Genomic DNA, 22,056 nt, shown 5'->3' on the forward strand with positions numbered 1-22,056 from the left:
AGCCAACATGTACAAAACCAAACCCTGAACCTGGCTGGAATATTTACAAGATTTACAACTGCAAATGCAGGTACAGGCCTGTTGTTTGTGTGCGAATAATAGGTGATGGCATTTACTTTTTGGCCGATTGAAGCTGAACAAGTTTGCTTTACTTTTATTGTGAAATCAAAATCGTCTGGTTTCCGGTATCTTGTGTGTTGTCTCTGGAGGACTTGACGCATCTCCCTCAGTGAGGCTTTGCGTGCTCACGTCGCTGCGCGGGGGTGTAGTGGAGGCGCACCGCACATCTGGACTGCGGAACACCCGCACAATTTAAGAAGACATGATTTTATACGTGTCCCTTTTATATATTACGATTAACATAACTCAACTACTTCAGCAAATATAAAGTATTATTATTATTATTATTAACAATAATAATAATAATGTATCAATGAATTACAAGAAAATTGTTATTAGTGTAACCATTCACTGTAATCTGTAGTAGTATAGAGGCTATAAAGAATCAGGTAAAATTTTGCTTTGTCGCCTTGTCATTTGTGGGAACGAATGTGTTTGATTTTTGGGTCAGTCTAAATGTTCATGACTCAAAATCTTGGGCCACAAAGTGGAAGTGTCTGTCCCCTCTGGAAGTGTACGTGCAGTCCTGCTGACTGGGGATAAATCCTGTCACCACAGGGCCTCTTTCCCCCTGCTTTCCAACTGAGCAGATACAGGCTGAATGGCCAGCATACTCCTTCCTTGTAAAGCATTTTCCCCAATGAATTATACAATGAATACATCAATCAGGAGGAGAAGATCTCTGCGTGTCCGTACCTGTTTCTGGACTGCAGTGGGAATTTCACTCTCTCATCTACTGCAGCAGCAGCAGCAGCAGCAGCACAGTCAGGCACAAAAACAGCTGCATGCACGACACCTTTGAGTTTTATTTATGACCGTGTATCAAGCTCAGTAAAAAAAACCACCTCGCATACGTAGATCTAATAAACATCGCAAGTATTTGTTTTGCTGGGAGGCCAAACACCACACCTACAATTATTGTTTCTTCTTTTCAAGCCACTGAAGGCACAGTGGAGCTGTTTCACCTGCCATTAAGTGGAGTGTAATTTGGTTGTAAAGTAACCATGGTAACAAAAAAAAAGAAGAAAGGAAACAACTCCAGGGCAGGTGAAGTGAAGGAGTCTGTTGTTCTGTTATTGCTGAATAAGCCTCTAGGGGCAAAAGGCTTGAAGTTGAGCCTGTTTGTAATGGCCTGTTAAAATGACGAAAAAGCGCCTGTTGGAGAGGATTTCTGCATCCAGCTGTCCTCCATCAGCTATTGTTAATGTTTATCTAATGCAAACATGCTGCAGTAACAATAACAGCACAGCAGGCAGAGACATCTCAGACAAGCCGAGAGGGAAGGTTTCACTTCGCTTACAATTAAACCTGAAAGTCAGAGAGTCATTTTGTGCAAATTTAAGACACTTTGGTTCTGTGTCATTCTGACGGTGAACGGATAGTAACAGATGTATGTAGTCTGGAAAGAATGACTGTAAACACTAAAGGCCAAGTGTGAAAAATGTAGTGTTGACGTCTGAGATGTGAGCTATTCTCTGACCTGTAACAGCGCAAACTATATTTACGTTAACATTTTGTTGGAAGTAATTATTCAACAACAAATTCTATTTAAAAAATACACGTGTACTTTTCTCCTAAATTTAGTAGCACTAAAACAGCTTTGTCCTGTTGAAACAACAAATAACACCAATTACTGATAAATTCACAATTTTGTCCCTTTTTTTTTTGGCACAACAAAACACTTGAACACCCAGGGATCCAAGTCCCATTTATTTATAGCTTCCAAAATCACTAGTCTTTCTCAGAGGGCTTTGTTGTACAAACTACAACAGCCTGTTTTTAGATCCACAAGTTGAATAAGAAAAACTTCACAAAACTAGAGTCTGTGTGTAAGCATGAGAACTCTAACATGCTGATGTTCAGTAGGTGTAATGTTCACCAGGTTCACCATATTTGCCTCATGAGTACACTAACATTTGTCAATTAGTCCTAAAACAAAGTACTGCTGTGGCTGATGGGAACTGACGGGATTTGCAGGTATTTGGGTCATAATAAAAGTACTTGATAAATTTTGACCTGATGATGGCTCCAGATTAAAATAAATCAGCAAATCATTATGGTTTATTGTCTGGAAACTATAAATGTCTAACCCTAGTCTTAAATCAATTTAGTAGATGTAGAGCTTAATCTAAAACACTGTAATATCTACTACACAGTCATTTTTTATTTGTTGTTTAATTTCTTCTCTTTAGTTTTTTTGTTTAAATCGTGCTTTTAATGTCTACTTTTTTAGATCTTTTAAATTTTTTCTATTTAACCTTGAATTATTTTTGCATCGTATGTAAAACACTTTAAGTGACTGCAGTGTATGAAAGGTGCCACACAAAGACTTCCCTTTAGATATTTCAGAAAGTAAGTGACAACTTTACTTGCTGTTGGTACAGCAAGTAAGTAAAGTAATGAAGATTCATACTCTGGGCACTGTGACTTGCCAACTTTCATGGCAATGCATCCAAACAGTTGTTGAGACTAACTGACATCCAGACAGGCATTGAAGGATTACTGAGGTGATGATTTAAGGTTAGAGATTAAAGCTATTCTACGTCTGGTAAGTGGTGTGAGAAACTGTTTCAACAGAATCCAAAATATCTCTCACACAACATGACACCCTTTATATGTGTGAGTTTTGTTAACCAGCGGTAACAAAATATTCAGACGGGGATGTTTCAAATCAACTCATTCACAAAAACGTACAGACGACTTATTCGTTTATAGTTTATCAACAAATTTTCTTCAATTTCTGCAGATGTCTGGTCAGAATTGAAGTGCGGAGGTAATGAAGTGTGCCATGAGGGTGTACTCTGTTTTAGTACAGCAGGGGGAGGTAAAAATCCTGTTCAACTAACCGGCATGTTAAGATGTGCTCTGTTGGCATGTTGGAAGCACAGTTAGTTTCACTTTAACAGTATCATGACTATCACTTATCAATGCAGCTTGATAGATGAGCAAGTGAGAGATACCTGCTGCTGTGATGGACTGAACTTTGTTTGTGCCTCTTGCTCTCTATGTGTGTATGCGTTGCTCATAGCTGACAGGCATTTTTCAGTGCGAAAAAACATTCATTTATAAATCTTATTAATGTTACAAACTTTTATCTCGTCAGCAAGAAACTTTGACAAACATTGAGATATATAACACTGATCAGCTCTAATTGAATTCTTTCTCTTTTGAGACTTTTCAGCTAGACAGTGTGAAAAATAGCGCTTTAATCCAAACTTTCTACAATCAATTATTTTATTATAAGCAATCAAGCTGAAAGTTATAAATATTTCAATGGTCACGTTTTTTTTTGTTCTACGTAGTCACAAATCCAGCTGCTGTCAGCAGCTATTTATTTTCAGCCAAAGCTTTTACAGGAAATCCTCTGGTTTCAGCTCTTTTTGCACGGTTCCAGGATTTCAATAAAAGGGAACTTCACATGTTGCATATGCGAGGTGCAAAATCAACTACATGACTTTACTTGTGTCACAGATCTCGACTCGCCACGTCGGAGCCTTGCGTGGTAAGATCCGAGTTTTATTGACCTAAACTTTGCCAGAAATCTGTTTGACTTGGCTCATGTAATTATTTTGTATTTATAGCACCATTTCTTGGACTGTATTGTGAATTTTTGTTCTTTTTAAAAAACAAGTTTTTTAAAATGTTTAGGTATGAAACCTTTCAAATGGATAGCTGTTATCATAAAATGAGTTATAAATTTAATTTGTGGAGGTTGTCATAAATACAATATGTGACTAAAACATCTTTTAAGTTACTGCGTAGCTCAGCAAGTTGCTCCGTCTATTGTTACAATATGACTTTTCCTATGTTTGACAAATTATTATATTGTGATTTGAACAATGCCATGCAGTCCCTCATTTTAATTCCTTATTTTTCATAATTGCAGATCATGATTGTGAATAACACCTGTGTCCCAGGGAATGGTACAGACCATTGCTTGCCCCCCAGCTCCCCTGCAGGTCTGGCTGTGGGGCTCACACTCTTCTTTCTGCTCCTTGTGATCTTAGCTGCTATGGTTGCTTATAAATACCAAAGTAAAATCAGGAATATGTTGCAGTTTGGGAAAAAAAGAAGCCAAGAAAAGGGGGACTCTACGGAGACCCCGCGAGCTGACCCCGATCACTATACCAGTTTGGTCCGACAACAATCAGTGGAGCAGACTCCCATCTATGAAAACCTGACAGCTAAAACTACTGGCCACCACAGGCCTGCAAACCCGTGCAGGTAAGCTGCTCTCAGTGTTCTTATACTTTTAAATGTATTTTTTTCGAACAATTTAGATGAAATATTAAGTCTGATATGTCAACTATGAAACTGCAGCAGAATAAACGGAAACGGATGAAAAAACGCTGTGGTGTGAATTTCCCCATTTTTCACAATCTTGCTGTGTTGTATGTGTAGAATTTGCCTGGTGTCTAGAGATGATCTGCTCTTCTGTTGTTTCATACAATTTCAAATCTATTAACCAAACGTGCCAGCTGATGACTTAGTTTCTCCCTGAACAAGAATAGAAACTGGGAGAAGGAAATCCACAGTCTACACAATATTTTTCTTGTGTCATAATGGGTTTTTGTTGTTTTTTTTTTTATCTGAAAAGTGCTTTCTGAAAGACATTATCTGCTTCATTTATTGTAACTTCACAGGTCAGACGGTGAATCTGAAGAAAATGTATACCTGCAGTGTGGTTCACTAGATGATGGAATATACAGCAATGATTCGGCACATCCGGCCCTCCAAGACTCCCAAGAAGATGTGTATGTTGTGCCAGATTGATTTTAAGACATTAAAATATAATGATTTTATGAATGCTTGTATATTTTACTCTATACAATGAGTCATGTTGATTGGTTTGTGGTGTAGATCCATTTAGTTACAATGCGGCGTGATGCTGCTTTTTACAGATGGACTGTAAACGGAAATGACGGGATATGAACAAGTATACACCTGTAAGCATTCAATATGTTTTATAGATGCATTTCATTTTTGTATATCATCTGTAAATTTAGGGTTGTAGTTAAGGTGTTGTTGCTTATGCTCTGATATGTCTTCTGTAAATATTCAGAGAAGTGAACATTATTTTTTTCAAGCACCACTGTCACGTTTAGCTTTTTTTGGACATCTTTTTTTGCTACTGTTTTTGGTACAGTTCAAGCTATGCCTGTATTGGACACACTGTCCAAATTAACACATTTTGACAGCAGTTCAAGGCCATCAGTTTGCTGATTAGATTAGATTGCTTTATGGCGTTTCCTTGATACACCTTAAATGACTGATGAATCACCTTTGTTTTTGACCTTGAGAGAGAAGCAGTGTGGGCTATGTCATAAATACACAGTATTCTGCTGTCTTTTTTTTGTATTGGTAATTTTTTATTTGGCCCTGCATTAAATCGAGAAACATTTCACCAGCATAGATTTTCACGTTTTGTGATTTTCTTCATCAAGAGGTGGGTTTAAAATAAATGAACAAATAAAAAGACTTTTTTTTTTTTAAAGTCAAGAAGGAGTATGTGAATGTAAAACAGCTTTATATCAAACACACGTCAGGCATTAGTGAGAGAGGTCTGTGGCAATGAGATGTGCACAGTATTAAGCAAGAAAAAACAAAAAAGAAATTCACTAATATCCCCTGTTCTGCCCTGTTAGGTTTTTAAAACAGAGTGAGAACAGAAAAATGTAATAGTAATACATAAATACCACAGACTGTTTATAAATATATAAATAAATATGTAAATAATGTCGATAAAGGAGACGATGTGGTGGTTACACAGACATATTTAGCAAGTACACCATCAATTCTTGCAAAAATGCAATGGTCAGCCACACTTAATGTATTTTATGGTTGATCAGTTTCTCAGAGGAGTTATTCAAACAGGATGTGCAGACCGTTCTGATCTTTATATACACTAAAGCCACACCCTCAGTCCAGCAATTGAAGAGGTCTAAGAGAGTGATAGCAGAAACCACAATTATGACCACGCGATTTTCTGCTTCCGCCTACATTTTAGCAGTTTACATCCGTGTCTGTCTAGATTCATATATTCTATGTAGTGAAGACCGAAGACTGACTTTGGACAATAAAGCTGATTCTGATAAAATACAAAATTGAAGCCAGGACAGTAGACAATCATGGATGTTGCTGCAAAGAAGCTGAAGGTGAACATCAAAGATTAGTGTCACTAATTCAGTATCTGAACAAACGTGAAATATGGTCAAATTCTCCCCTTCTGTTTCTGAGGTATGACGTTGACATTTGACCTTTGACCACCAAAATGTAATCAGTTAATCCTTGAGTTCAAGTGAACGGTTGTATCACATGTGAAGAAGTTCCCAGAAGGTATTTCCAACATATGGAGTTCAACATAATGGGATGGATGTGACATTACAGTGAGCTTTACTTTTGACTCACACAATTTTATTCAGTTCATCCTTTGGACTGAGTGAACATTTGTTCCAACTTTAAAGAAATTACCTTCAAGGAGTCTTGAGATAAAGCTTCCACAAGAATGAGACGGGACGGACGTATAAGGACACAGTAAGCCTGACTTTTGTCCTTTGACAGTCAAAAACTATCCAGTTTATTGCTGTGTTCAAGTGAATGTTTGTGCCAAAGCTAAAGAAATTATCTCAAAGTATTCCTGAGATATCACATTTTACAAAAACGTGACGGACAGGCGGACAATGCGAAAACCTAATGCTACCAGCTATGGCTGTCACTGACGTGGACGCATAAAAAAGCTGCAGAATAATAAGTGAGATTTGTGTTTCTCAGGAGGAGTATTGACTAGTGAGGTGGTTCACAAACCACGAGATGTTTTATTTGCTCTTGTTAACTTTGTTTCCTTTTATGCTGAAATTGATATCAGTAATTTTCCAGTCAGGCTATGTGAGGATCAAAACCAAGAGAAAGCCAAATGCCATAGGCTAATGAGTTCACGCTGTCTCTCCTAGATTACACACAGAAGGGCTTGATAAAAACTGTCCTTACTTGTATAGTTTGGGTGGTACTGAAACTCAGGGCCTTTCAGGATCCAAGGTTAAAGATATTTCCACCCACCCACAGTTGTGTAATTATTGAGGATCTTATTCTTGAAGCAACGTGTGACAGGAAAAAAACTAAGAAATGACTGAGCAGTTTCTGGGCAGAGGTCTATAAAAAAAAGTGTAATTAGCAAGTGTTCCTGCATCTTTGTTTGATCACCTATTTTTTTGTCTGCCTATATATTCAGTAATCCAAGGTCACGCAATATGCCCCACCTTTTAATGAACTTTACCCATTCAAAGATAAAAGCTAGAAAGTGGTAATTGGAGGTGGTGGAGCCACTTTTCAGAATAAATAAACCATAAACATTTCAGAGGAGTTTACCACTGATTTCCCTTCGCTCACTTCATATCACAGGCATCAGTGCCCTGGTAATACTTTTAACTCCAAATCTTGAGCCACTGCTTTTAAATTTGCTATTTTAGCGTAATAGCAACTGTTACAGACACAAGCTTTATAATCTGGAATTAAAATGCATTAACAGAATTATTGATACTGCGAACTGTCAATGTTGAAGTCTAACTTTAAAAGGCAACTTTTTCTTCTTTGCTATTTCAAACTTTACCTGTCAAATTAAACTGATGATTAAGTTGGTTTTGTTCCTTTACTTGGCAGTCGAGGCAACGCCAAGCACAACTCAAGGTCATTAACAAGAAGCTGAAGTTATCATATCTTTACACACTCATTTCTCTGGCACACCTTGACTTTACAAACCTAAAGTGGTTAATAGTTTTTCTGTCGGTCAAGGACAGAGAAGATATTATACATTTATGATAAAAATGCATATTGATACATTCAGTGCAGCAGTTCAGTATGAATAAATACTTCCAACTGTTTGGGGTTTTTCTTCCTGTTAAAGTGGAGTTTTTCTTCCCAGACACTCATGTGGGAATTGTTGAATTGTTGGGTTTCTTTGTATAATGTTCAGATGTAAGGACTTTACTATGTTAAGTGCCCTGAAATAACATGTGTTGTGATTTTGCACTATATAAATAAAAATGAATTGAACGGAATTGAATAAATCAGAACATTTATTTTGGTGTTCATATAATTGTTGAAATGTATAAGACAACAAACAAATATCTAAAGCTCATAAAACAAGACAATCCATTTAAATAGCAAATAGTACAAACATATGTTGTAACATAATGAACTGTTGAACATAACACAACAACAACATCACACAAAAGGGACCATAAATAGGACTTAAATAAATAACTACAGGCTATGTCATAAAGGGACTTTTCAAGATATTAGTAACATGTTTTCTTTCATCTTTAAAATAAAGTTATAGTGGAATATTGCCATTTTAATTTAGTTAAACAACATCAAACACAAATATTATGTGGCTATGATGAAGTACCCAGTCTGGGTTTTTACATCATGTAACAAATATTTTCATGAAGCAATCCATTTCTAAAGAATAAAATAAAAAATGACACTGCTTCATTTCCTCAGGCACAGTGACATTTACTGACAATGAAGTCACTGAAAGGCGTCAGTTTCAACTTTTCCCGACTGTCATAGTGCATGAGGACCATGGGCTCGTAGGCTGCTGGCACACAGCAGGGGCGAGGTGTCCTTCCGTTGGTACTCTGGTGCAGCCGAGACTTCAGCTGCGTGTGCATGCTCGCCGGCTTGTAGTTGTGGGGGCAGGTGCCGTCACAAAAATGCATTGTGTATTCGGCAGGGGCCACCACCCAGTCCATCCAGCCGATGTCTTTGAAGGACACGGTGACTGACTTCCGGCAGCACCATCCTTGTGTGTCGCAGTCGTCCTCCTTGTCGGAGCGACGCAGCCTCGTCCCCTTTGCAGGTTTGGGCTGCTGGAGGCCTAATTCCAGAGAAATGGTTGGATCTGGTTTCAGGGCCTTTCTGTCAACTACAACCATCCCTACATCCACAAGCAGTGACTGACCATCAGTCCTCATCCACTTGTGCACCTCGGAGCGGATGTCCAGTATCATATCTTGAGTGTTTGACATGTTGTTATGGACGACAGAGTCTGTGTATTTCCGGGCAGCAGAGATCCTCAGCTTCCTCCCATTGACTCTAACTTTAACCTCTTTTACCTCAGGATGAACTGAAGTACGTTCATCTAAAATCTGCCAGGAAATCTTGAGCTCTGCTCGAGCAATAGTCAGTTCAGTCTGGATACTCTGATTATTCCGGAAAACCGCTCTGTACCACTGCATGCGTTGACCTGAATGTGGGTGTTCTCGCCTCTGAAGCACTTTTAGTGGCTCCACTAAAAAACACAAAAACAAAGGAAAGCTTTATAAGAAGCAAAGCTGGCAAACATCCTGTAATTATTCTAACAAAGTACATTCAGCATCCGACCATGGAACAGCTGAGAATGGAAAAACAAAGTGAGCATAAACATATGTGTAAAATCCTGCACACAACTCTTTTGTCATTTGTTAACTCATTATTGATGACACGATAAAAAGGTGTTCAAAGTGTGAGATAGTGTACAAGGTGTGCCTGTCACGCTCGTGATTTCTAAAAGCTTGTAGGAATGTGTTTGCTTTATTTACAGCATTGTTTGATGACTTCAAACTCTATTTTTAGTCATTCATAATGTTCACGTTATTTATAACCAGTCTGTCTCTTCATCAGCAGAGCTAAACTCACACTGCAATATTTCTTGAACACATTAGTCCTCTAATGTTCTTTCACAAAAACGTGTTTTTTCACATCAGTCTTGTTAGTGAGACAATGGCGAAATTAGGCTTAAGTTTCTACATGATGTCTCCCTGTTTTACAAACGTCTCACCTGTACCTGGAAAGAGCACAGTAGACATGACAGACTGCTGGGTTTCCCTCAATGACTGGCTTGAATTTCTTCTCATCTCTCTCATTTGTTCCCTGTAGAGTTGATACATCTGCCTCAGCTCCTGCTCAGAGGCCTTACGGGTCGGCCTGGGTTCCCTGTCCATTCCCAACGAGCTGAGGATCCCCGTCTTCACCGCCTCCAGAAGCAGGACCTTCCGGCTGTCCATCCTGCCTGCATCAGGTGTGCCTTCGTGGGCCACGTGAGGCCGGCTTTCCCCCGAGGTGGAGATGAGCAGCAGCAGCAGCAGCGTGCACGAGATGAGTCGAAGGGGTGTGTGTGATGTGAGCATGGTGAGTCTGACAGGTAGGTTTGGTTTGTGAGTGCTGCAGCTCAGTGGACAGGGCTTGTCCATGTTATGAACCAAATTCTTGACTTGCTTTATTTATACAGTCTCTGTGTTGCCACACCCCTGGTTGGTCAGGTGAGCCTGTGATGAGCTCAGGGCCATATGTCATTATGTTGCCACATTTTGCAACATTGTGTTAACAGGATGGTACTTCAATTTTTTAAAAATCTTTCAAATGAATTTAAACCAGTTACAAATGTTACCCATTTTTATTAGCACATGGTGAGAAGTGACAGTAAAGATGGGAAAGATATCAAATAAAAGGTTGATAATTATGTATGTCATCATTGCATGGTGTGCACCTCAGCATGCACCATCGCAGGATTTCCAGTTATGGATCACTTTGTCAAATAGGTCTAAGAAGGGAGACAATTGCATCATCTCCTCCTGGTTTATACATGTGGTAGCTCATTGCTCCATATTAGTCTGTGCCTCTGTTTTCACTGCAACCCTCCCCAATACAATCAGGGGTCAGGGTTTGACACGGAGCGCAAACCTGTGAAGTCTAATCTCCAAATGCTATAAGCAACCCTCCTACTAAAGACCTCAAGCTACATGAACAGCCCGAACTGAGTATGTACAGTTTCATCTGACAGTAAAAAAAAAGATGGAGAGTTTATTTTCTCCATTTACACTTCCCCTATTCCAGCCACAAAGAGGAAATGTCTCAAGGTTTAAACAAGAGATAAACAAGGAAAGAGGTCACATTTTCTGTTAGAAGAAGGAACTCTCTTGAGATTCAATGACAAAGTCTGTGACAACTGCCTCAGCTTATTATTACAGCAATCACATCATTACCCAGCTGATGTAAGGAGTCAGAGATACAATGGAAGACTGAAGGTGTGAGGCTGGTCTATTTTTATGATGACTGAAAACATATCTGATCTCAACCTTTACTGTGTTGGACGAAAGAGCAACATTCTTGCTCTATCAGTGCTGATTGTTGGGGCAGACTGAAGAGCTAAATACGGACTACAACTGTGTCTGCCAGGTGGAGCGTCACCAAGTAGTTATCAGCGTATAACGTGAAAGCCCTCTTCTCTTTCAGTAAATAGGGTCAGGACACTTTTACGGCACGCTGTGTGTGAATCTCTGCGCAGTGAGTCACTGAGGTGATGAAACAATCATGTGCTTTGCCAGGTGAACCGACATTGCAGGCTGAAAGTGTGTGAAAGGTGTAAAGTGAGTCATCCAAACTGGCACTGTTGTTTAAACTGTCATGTAAGATTCTCACTCTCTTCTCTGTCTGTTTCTCCGTTCCGTTTAATCTCTTGTTGCGTGAGAGAGATAGAGATCAAATACCCTCCGACTCAAACTCTTTTGTCATCATGACATGGAAAAGTTTCAGAGTATAAAGAGTCAATTTCATCATACAAACTGATGCTTGGGACCTTTGCACAGTGTTGCCACATGATTGCCACAAAAATGACTAATTCAGGTTGTCCATCCGTTGGCTGATCCGTACTTGCAGTCTATGGTAGGTCAATCATCTGTGCTGTCAGGTTGTGGATGAAGCATCCACGTTTTAGAATTTATAATTTTTATATCAATCAATCTTATAGCTGTAAGCCCATTTCTGAATGAATTATTCCCAACTGAGACTTCCAAGGTCGGCATGACTTTGTAACAAAGGTTTACAAGATGCCACTCTGATAGTATCGGGCACATATCACTTCTGTTTATTGCCTATATAGATTAAATTGTTAATGGCAAATACACATACGAACATTTGAAGAAATTAGTGTTTTCTGCAGAAGTTCACTCTGCAACCTTTTATTCACTCTTTCTTTCATTTATTAATCCACTATTTTTCTTTGACTAATTTTCTCTATCTTTGAGATTCATCAATATTCAGAGTCACAGAGGACCAGAGCCAGTCTCTGGATGCCTTTCTAGGTGAAAAGGGAAGTCAAGTACATGTTGACATACTGCATAGTGACATGTAGATCTATGGCGCCCCCTTGTGACCCTCAAGATACAATACAAAAATGTATTAGTTACATTCCACTTGATTTGATCAGAGGGAGCATGGAAATAAAATTATAATTTTAATATCAACATTATATCGTTGTTATTGAAGATTGACAAAATTAGTTAAAGTAATATATACTGTATGTCTATGGACATTTCACAGACAATAAAAGTATACAGGAATAATCCTTTTCATTTCCAGATGTGAAAGAGTCCAGTGCTCTTATTCAAAGGTTCTGGCTAGTTGTTTCATTGATTCCCATCTTGTCTAAACTGTTTAAGTACAAGTGACCAGATTTATGATTTAACACCTAAACTAAGAGACAGTGGCAGTGCGAAATGGAGAGGAATAGATTTAATGATAAACGTTACAAGGAGCTAAGCAAAGTTCATGTGTTAGAGCATCTTTCACAGAGGAAGGTCTCAAAGTGTAAATTGTATAAATACAGCAACAACAAAAAACGGTAATAAAACAATCAATTGGTAATTCAACACTCATGTGGGCAACGACGGGGAAACCTGGCTGGGGCTGACTGCGAGGAACGGCCTGCCCGATCTGAACCCGAGCAGTGTTTTGTAACTGGACTTCTGTCCTCGTCACGGTTTGGCCATAACAAACACCATGTTCAAGCATAAGGTGGCTCATAAGTGTACCTGGTACCAGAACACTTTAGGCCGGAGATCAATGATCGACTTTGTAGTCGTATCATCGGATCTGCGGTCGTACAGTATGTCTTGGACACTCGAGTGAAGAGAGGACTGCTGACTCGGACGGGGGACATCGTCAGGCGGTGGAAAGAGCACATTGAGGAACTCCTAAACCCGGCCACCATGTCTTCCGGAGAGGAGGCAGCGTCTGAAGACTTGGGGGGGTCGCACCCATATCCCTGGCAGAGGCCTCTGAGGTAGTCAAAAAGCTCCTCGGTGGCAAGACGCCGGGGGTGGATGAGATCCGCCCTGAGATGCTGAAGGTGCTGGACATTGCTGGGCTGTCGCATGGAGGTCAGGAACAGTGCCCATGGACTGGCAGACCGGGGTGGTGGTTCCCATTTTCAAAAAGGGGGACCGGAGAGTGTGCTCCAACTATCGGGGTATCACACTACTCAACCTCCCGGGCAAAGCTTATGCCAGAGTGCTGGAGAGGAGGCTCCGACTGATTGTCGAACCTCCGATCCAAGAGGAGCAGTGTGGATTCCGTCCCGGTCGTGGAACAGTGGACCAGCTCTTTACCCTTGCAAGACTACTGGAGGGGTCCTGGGAGTTTGCCCATCCAGTCTACATGTGTTTTGTGGACTTGGAGAAGGCTTTTGACCAGGTCCCCCGGGGGTTTTTGTGGGGGGTGCTGCGGTTAGTACGGGGTGCCGGACCCGTTGCAACGGTCCATCCGGGCTCTGTACAACCGCAGTAGGAGCTGTGTTCGTATTCTCGGCAATAAGTCAGACTCGTTTCCAGTGGGTGTTGGCCTCCACCAGGGCTGTCCTTTGTCACCGATCCCGTTTGTGACCTTCATGGACAGGATATCTAGGCGCAGCCGGGGGGAGGAGCACGTCGGAGTTCGGGGGTCTCCGGATCGCATCTCTGCTGTTTGCAGATGATGTGGTCCTGTTGGCCTCCTCGGACCGCGACCTCCAGCAGCCGAGTGAGAAGCGGCGGGGACCTCCAAATCTGAGGCCATGGTTCTCTGCCGGAAACCGGTGGATTGCTCCCGCCAGGTGGGGACGGAGTGCCTGCCTCAACCGAAGGAGTTTAAGTGTCTCGGGGTCTTGTTCGTGAGTGAGGGGAGGATGGAGCAGGAGATCAACCGCCGGATCGGTGCGGCTGCAGCAGCATAACAGGTGCAGCACCAGACCGTGCTGGTGAAAAGGGAGCTGAGCCGGAAGGCGAAGCTCTCAGTTTACCGGGCGATCTTCATTCCGACCCTCACCGATGGACCCGAGCTCTGGGTCGTGACCGAAAGAACGAGGTCGCGGCTACAAGCGGCCGAAATGAGTTTCCTCCGTAGGGTGGCCGAGCTCAGCCTTAGGGATCGGGTAAGGAGCTCGGACATTAGGCGGGAACTTGGAGTTGAGGCGCTACTCCTTCGCATCGAAAGGAGTCAGCTGAGGTGGTTCGGGCATCTGATCAGGATGCCTCCTGGGCGCCTCCCTCTGGAGGTTTTCCGGGCACGAGCAACTGGCCGGAGACCCCGGGAAGGACCCAGGACACGCTGGAGGGATTATATCTCCCGGCTGGCCTGGGAACGCTGCGGGATCCCCCAGCATGAGCTGGAAAATGTTGCGGGGGAGAGGGGAAGTCTGGGTCAGCTTGCTTGGCCTGCTGCCACCACGACCCGACCCCGGATAAGCGGAAGATGATGGATGGATGGTAATAAAACAGTAATGAAGCCGTATAAATAACAGTCAAACAAACAAAAAATAAAATATAAACAACAAACGAAACACAAAAGTAACCAATAGACAGCATGGAATGAGATAAAGAACCATTTGAATAAATGAGTCTTCAGCTGCTCAGTGAAAGTGTCAACAGAGACTGCAGATCGTACGTCTATAGGAAGAGCATCCTACTGTGTCGGAGCCACAATATTCAAACCACAAACACAGTTTGTTTTTAGTTTATAGGGACAAGCAGTGAAGCCCGCAGAAGACTTGAGCGACCTGCTGGTGATATAAGGATAGAACCCGTTACAAATGTACACAGGAGCTAAACCATGCAGGGCTCTATTTATATGTAAGGACATAAACCTTAAGGTGAATCATAAACTTAATGGAAAGCCGATTTGAAAGAAGATAAAATGGCTATAATGTGAGTCGTTTAACAGTCTTCCAGCAGCAGTTCAGACGGTTCAGGGACGACTTGTTGAGGCAGATGAAAAAGAAATTACTGTAGTCCAGGCCTATGTTTTTTTTCTTACTTTTCCATTGCAATGGGAAAAAACAGGTAAGTGACGTTCAAATCTGCAGTGCAGAGAAGCAGGAAACAGGAATGACTGAAAAGAGTGCAGTGAAGAAAAGGAGAGCTGACTTTCATGCCTGACTGGTTTCTCTAATGAGCATGGACCTTTTGAAGATGACCTATGCTGGATCACATGGAAAGCTCAACAAAAGGACACATACGGACTTTACAGTCTGCGCTTTCCTCCTTGCCCATCATCCGTCTAATGAAGAACAAAATCTAGCTGTTTGTGCGCACTGACATGTCAAATCAAGAATTTTGTTTCATTTTGTGATCATGCTCAATTCAAACAGGAACAATGAGTCACACAAACACAGCAGCAGTGGAGTGCAACCATCTTCCTTGTCACATGAACTGAAATTACTTCCTTGTAAGTTACTGATTTTAATATTAATGTTGAGGTAATGAAAATAAGATTTAAACAAGGACGAAAGAAATAATCTGCAACAACAAACAGATTATGGGTCTGATCACCTATTTATATGTAAGGACAGAAATAAAATAGGAAAAAAAATGTATATCAAGACTCGGATCAATCACTGTATTGTTTGATTGTCTGTGATCTCAGATTGTACTGCCACTACACAAACTAATTGTTTTCCGAAATCAAATTTGGAGTCAAGTCTATTGCAAAAAATGTGCTTTTTAAATTAGTATTTGGACTGCATTTTAAAGCAAATACAATTTTCTAACTCTTAAGCACTCACACATTCACAGTCAGTTTAATTGATTCTAAATACATACATGCATTTTAAACATACTTCACAAATTTAAAACACATTTTTCTTAAAATAAATCTTGCTCAAATGGCTAATGACATGATTGATTTCAGCTTTTTTTTTTCTTTTTGTTTTAATAAAATAATCCACCAAGTCCAAAACCAGACAAAACCAAACTCTGGTGTATAAACAATCACATAAAGACAGAAGAAGGCACAGCCTGGGCGCACAGCCGGGCTATTATTAAAACATTATTATTAGCCTACAGCTTCAATGTAGACACTACAAGACACATTTTGTCACCAAAGCATTTCATACAATTTCATAACTCAAGTTGCTCAGCTGCAGTAGTTTCATGGTAAATACTTGATTACAATCAAAGTGTTCACTTATAGCTATTTCAGATTCTTCATCAGAGAACAAGGAAGGCTTCACATCCCTCTGGCTTACATAAATGTGCATGTGACATCACAGGACAAGAGACTAACCATTGTTGTATATGGAAAAACACATCATGCTACTCCTGGGTGACAGGCACAGATCAATTCAGCTGGACTTCAAAGCACAATTGTTCTGCATCCTCTCTCTGATAAAGATTATTGCAGCAGACAGACACTGTTGTTTTACATGGTGGGGGAATAGAAGATTGACTATGTGTGCACGCACAAACAGGCTGCATGTATTTGAGCATGTGGAAATGTGTGGAGTGCATGCATTTCTGTGCCCTAAGAGTGTGTTTGTTTCTATTTATGCCTTTACAGTGCCTTATAGTGCAACATCATGGTGACCATTGTTTAGAAAATCTTGGATTCTATGTAAAGATGAGACTAAGGGAGGTTGCCAAAATGGGACTGGGGACCCACAGGGATTTTTTTTTGGAAGGACAAAAGAAGGAGGTGACAAGATCTTTGGAGTCTCAGATAGACTATGACCTGCATTACGCACAGCAAAACAAGTAGTGTGCGTTTGACAGCTGATCAGAGAACATCAATAAGGAGGTGTGGTCAACGTGCCTTTTCACTTCATTTATAGAACTAGGTTAAATCACCCCCTCTCTCCTCCCAATCAGGTGATCAGCTCACTGTAACCACCTTTACGAGCCAGTCGTGCAGCTCGCCCCCAGGAGGAGGAAGTGAAGGAGGTGGTGGTTGTGGTGGTGGAGCTGTTGGTGGTGGTGGTGGTGGTGGTGCATCAGCAGCGAGGAGGAGGACTGTATCAATGCTCCCGGGGAGAGGACGGAGCGCAGTATGGGCTGACTGATCGGGAATCCGATTTTGTTTTTTATTGTCTTCAACAATGGATGAGCCGAATATCCTGAGGCGCCGCGGTCTACAGGTAAACAGAAACTGTCTTGACAGCTCTCAGTCGTGGTGGTTTCCAGGCAAATGGGATGATATGAGGATAATGAGCCACCGGCGACGATGCAAGGCATTTCTCCGGGATTTGCTCTGGGTTTTGCAGCTGACCTGAGCTTTTGCTTTCCCATTAAAAACAACAATATATTTTTCTATTATTCGTTTATTCCTCTTCATAATCATGTGACATCGTATGGAAATATTAGCCTATGTGCATTGATCCTTTTCATCATGCCTGATGTCCATTCATCAGAGGAGACCATGAATTGTTGCAATCAGGACACATAATGAGATTTATGAATGCCAGGTCTCTAAATCAGATCTAGTCTTACTTATGTGTTTATTTTGGACCTCTTCCTTTGGACAATCTGGTTGCCTTGGTGACAGCAGCTCAAAGGGCTCCCAGGAAGATTGGCAGAAACCTCCCTTTAATCTTCTCCTGGGTGCCATGTTTATCAGTCAGGGATGTTTAAAATGGGAATAATTAAGTGGTCTTTTTTCCTCCACTGCTTTATTCATGTGTATATTTTCTGCATAGATTAAGTAGTGAAAGCTGCATTGTTTTCTGGGTCTGTTATGGAGGAACTGAAACTGGGTTTGTGATCAAAGACTCATTGCTCCAGACTGGGTGTTCCCCTTCTGTTATAATTGGTTTATTTTCCACCTTACTCATAGAATTTACATTAATGGCAGCCATGTGATTATATATTGATAATGAACATGATGGTTTCAGTGAAAACGTCGTTTTCATCCAGAAATATTCTTGCTTTGATATGTTTTCTGTTCCTAAATGTGATTGTGACATTAATTTGTCATTGTGCAGTGGATTGTCAAAATAAGTGCAGGTAGTCTCGAAATGATTTTGTGCATAACCTTTCTGAGTCTGACAGAGTGCCACCCTATTCTTCAAATCTGGACTTGCAAGGACAGTTTTACAGTAGCTCAAACACAGTAGCTATGGGCGATATATGGGATATATCATGGCAATTAAACAGCTACAAGGCCCACTTGTCATGTAAGAAACTAGGTCATACTGCATCTTATGATATTTACACAGCATTCAGGGGAAAATAAGTGAGAGTCACCGAGACAGGAAAACTTTTTAAAAACCTATTTGAAACATTAATCTATAACTTTTTAATATCTTGTGAAGTGAAAGTGTCGAGACAGCAAATTTCTCACAAGTTTACTCTCCAAAAGATATTGATATGTGAAGAAGCCCTTCAGTCAAACAACAAACATCCCTCTCTGCTGAAACATGGCAAATAGCTGATATCTGCATTTTAAAGCAATGCTATTTTAACAAACAGGGAAGAGGCATTCTTTAGAAAATATTCTCAATTCAATCTTTCTCATCTCTTTTATTCTAGAAAGAACTGAGTCTTCCTCGCAGGGGAAATGTGTAAGTATGATTGACTTGCTTTTTCTCTGTACTCTGTGTGTGTTTCTGTCTCCTTTTGCCCCCTTTTTTCTCCACAAACCAGACCAGTCAGGTGTCTGTCACTTATCAGCTTTATTTGCATGCATGCCTTGTTTCGCACCAGTATACATTTACTCAATTCTCACTGGAGAGGCTGGGAATTCTAAAAGTGCCTGAAAGACAAAGCAGTCTCTGCTCCGACAGATTTTACCTTAACAGAGATAGAGAGTGTGAGATTTATACCGTATGCAGCAAATATTCTGAGCGTCTGAGAATCAATACGTCTCTGCTAAAAATGATCATTGTGATATCCGAATCAGTTTTTACCACTGTTCTACAGCAGAGATAATAACCCCGTACCCATTTCATTATGTATTCAAATATTTTAACTGAGCAAGCAGGCTGAGCAAGCTCTTACAGGGAACTGCTCAGTGGGGTGTGTTTGTGTTCTTAAATATTTTCCTGTCCAGAATTCAGACGGTAGTTAATTCATGGCTACAGCTCATATCTGATGAACAGCAGAGCACTGAAACATGTGAACAGTGAGAAGGAAGTTTTTTTTTGTTGTTGTTGTTTTTTTTTAATCTTTCCTGACACGCTTTAAACCAAGACAGTTTCACTGTGTGTGAGGGAGAGAAAACAGAATCACTGGAAATAATAACAATTGAACCTAGATGACAAGTAACCTGATTACAACAAACCAACTGGGATGAATCTGGGGCATTTGGGTGCCCAGAAGGTTTGGGACCCCAGTGCAGTTTCACACTTTGGCCAGTAATGCCACTTTAGAGGCAAGAATAATTGTATTGTAACCTAAATGTACCATGTATAAGTTATTATAAAGCACGGGCCTGCTTCTGAAACGGTCCATTTCAGTTTTGTCACAATTAATTACTTGGTTTTAAAATGTAAGAAAACAGTTTGAACTTTGTTTAGTCCTTGAAATCTCTGAAATCACGTGAGGAAATCCACCTCCCTGATCACAAAAATTAAACTTCTATGACTATCGGACGATCCAAAATTACAGATATGTCCTCGATTTAACTCGCTGTCCACGTTTTATCTTTATTGTTTCATTGCGCTATTAAGGTGTGTGCGTGTAATAGATGCGTATTATTGAAAACAGGCAATTCCTCAACGTATTTTCGCCCAGTGGTCTATTTGCACAGTAGCTGTTAATCCAATATTTCCAACAGCTCTCGAAAGCATCATTAAGCCCCTCCCTCCCCGTGGCGTGCGCTGACGCGCATGCGCAGTGTGGCGGTCGGCGCCAGAGGTGGAAAGTTTGTATCACTCGTTATATTTTGACGAGGACATCGCCCGATAATGTCGCATCCCGCCGTAGACGGACTGTCCCGGGAATTTTGCCGGTAACAGGGAAACGGAGAAAAGACGATATGGCCATTGCAGTCGCTCACTACCGGGCTGCCCTGCCGAGGGTCTGCGGTCACTTTGTACCGAAGCTGAATGGAGTTTCGGCCGTTGGACGCGGCGCACTGGCCTAACCGCCGCCAGCAACAACAACAAACCCGCCGGAGAGACTGTTGAACACGATGCCCTCTATTTAACAACAAGATACTCATTATCACATCTGGATTATCGGTCACCGCCAACATGTCCGACCAAAACTACTACTGGACCGTGTTGCCGAGCTACAAAACTAGTTTCGTGACAGGGGCCATGATGAAAAGATCGAAAAGGTAACAATAAACCAAACCTGTTTTTTTTTTTTTTTTTTTTTTTTTTTTTTTTTTTTTTTTGGGAAGCAAAAGACTTTCTGAATATGCAGACTGGCGTGCGGTGATTTAACTGCAGCAAAACGTCTGCTCTGCTGCAATCAGCTGTGCCGTTCACCTTCCGACAAACAAGCAATTTGTTGAACGTTCATGTTCAGCTATTCGATGCGCTGCACGTAAACGCTGCGTTCACGGCGGTTGATTACATTATCAGCTCTCGTTTTCGTCTGTGTCGTAGCCCACAGCACATTACTGTATGTGTCGGTTAACATCCGCCCTAGATTTTCTTTCCGACGGAGAAACGTGGCCATTGTAGACTGTTGTGTGTGTGTGTGTGTATATATATATATGTGTGTGTGTGTATTTGTGGGCAGGCTGCATTGTCTGCTGCCAGCTGTCGCATAAAGCGACACCAAGACCCAGTGCTGCTGATCGATACAGTGATGCGGTTAGTGGGACTGTAGGGTTGTAGATGGGCTTTTTATCTGTGACATTCATGTAATCAGCCCGATCAGTTCAACCTTTCATGCTGAAGGACTCGGTGTGCCTTTGTGAGTTCATGGTGATTTTTATCAGAGATTATAGCATCTTTATCTCCTTTGTCATAATCCCAATATTTCTATAATATATTGTCTTATTGCCGAGGTTCTGTTATAGCTGCTTCCCTCATCTATTAATTGCATGTAACACAGTGCTCCTATTTACTGTAGTCTGCCAATGACTATCAGTGGTATGTCAAACCAACCACTTCCTCCATGCATCAGACGTGTAATCGCTTCACCACACTCAAGATTTGTTTTGAATGGACCTCACAGTGAATAAATGCAGCCTTTCACCATTGGCACACGTATGACACATGCTGGCCTGTACCTAAATGCTCTACATTCATCATGCTACATGGCTGCTTACAAACCACTATTGTTACAGTCTCAAATAAGAGTATCACTGCCAACTGTTGATAAAGCACTCACATGGTCACGGTGTGATACAGTGATCCTTTCATGCCATTTCCCATAGTCAGAAAAGAGTGTTTGTTCGTTTTATTTTCTGATAAGAGTGAAAGGGTGAACCCTCGCTGTGTTTCTATGGTTAGAGCTGCGTCGAAGACATTTTGAAGCCAAAGTCAAGCACTTATTGGCTCTTCCAATGCTTCTATTGCTGTGCATCTCTGCCATTTTGAGCCTTTTTGGTTTGGGGGCCATACAGTCTCTGAATCTGCCTCAGCACCGACCCAGAAATGTCAGGCCCTGTTGTCGTCTCAGCCGTTCAATTATTTTAGGTCACTGCCAGAGAGAAAGAGAGACGGAATCGGCATCACCAGGATTAAACAGAGAGCATGGTGGGGTTACACCCATCTTTTTATGGCAAACAAAACAAAAACAAAAACTGAAAAGGAGCCAAAATTGTAATCCGAATATAAACGTCTGTCAACACCAAATTCCTGCAGGCACCATGTACAAACATGCAGGTAAAGGACAAAATAACATTTGAGCTTTAAATTAGTCGCATCATAATTACACTGGGATCTATGTGGACAAGTCATGCAAAGAGTTGCAACTT

The 22,056-nt window shown here is 41.1% G+C and overlaps 2 protein-coding genes and 1 long non-coding RNA gene across 8 annotated transcripts in view; 2 read left to right on the forward strand and 1 right to left on the reverse strand.

Annotated features, from left to right (window-relative positions):
- Positions 1-3,554: 3,554 nt before the first annotated feature.
- Positions 3,555-5,530, forward strand: LOC138203260 (uncharacterized). The gene is made up of 3 exons (XR_011178704.1): positions 3,555-3,622; positions 4,007-4,344; positions 4,764-5,530. It is a non-coding gene; the product is annotated as an uncharacterized lncRNA (long non-coding RNA).
- A 3,085-nt stretch (positions 5,531-8,615) lies between these two features.
- On the reverse strand, positions 8,616-10,349 carry gdf15 (Growth differentiation factor-15). Its single transcript, XM_069157025.1, has 2 exons — positions 9,944-10,349; positions 8,616-9,409 (listed from the first exon to the last, which is right to left on the reverse strand). The coding sequence occupies exons 1-2, from the start codon at positions 10,347-10,349 to the stop codon at positions 8,616-8,618; spliced, it is 1,200 nt and encodes a 399-aa protein (XP_069013126.1).
- A 6,330-nt stretch (positions 10,350-16,679) lies between these two features.
- The window catches only part of mast3a (microtubule associated serine/threonine kinase 3a), a 29,961-nt gene continuing 24,584 nt past the window's right edge, over positions 16,680-22,056 (forward strand). For 4 of the 6 annotated variants that reach the window (XM_069157012.1, XM_069157014.1, XM_069157016.1 and 1 more), the window contains exon 1: positions 19,856-20,460. In XM_069157012.1, coding sequence (XP_069013113.1) covers positions 20,375-20,460 — 86 coding nt within the window. In that variant the 5' untranslated portion in view covers positions 19,856-20,374. Of the gene's footprint in view, positions 17,321-18,710; positions 18,743-19,855; positions 20,461-22,056 lie in introns of those variants that run through there. The other 2 variants (XM_069157015.1, XM_069157018.1) reach the window with 2 other exon arrangements.

The sequence above is a fragment of the Embiotoca jacksoni genome, unplaced genomic scaffold (genome assembly GCF_022577435.1).
Source record: "Embiotoca jacksoni isolate LCO1_2020_lvr unplaced genomic scaffold, fEmbJac1.0.p SCAF_22, whole genome shotgun sequence".
Classification (NCBI taxonomy): Eukaryota; Metazoa; Chordata; class Actinopteri; family Embiotocidae; genus Embiotoca; species Embiotoca jacksoni.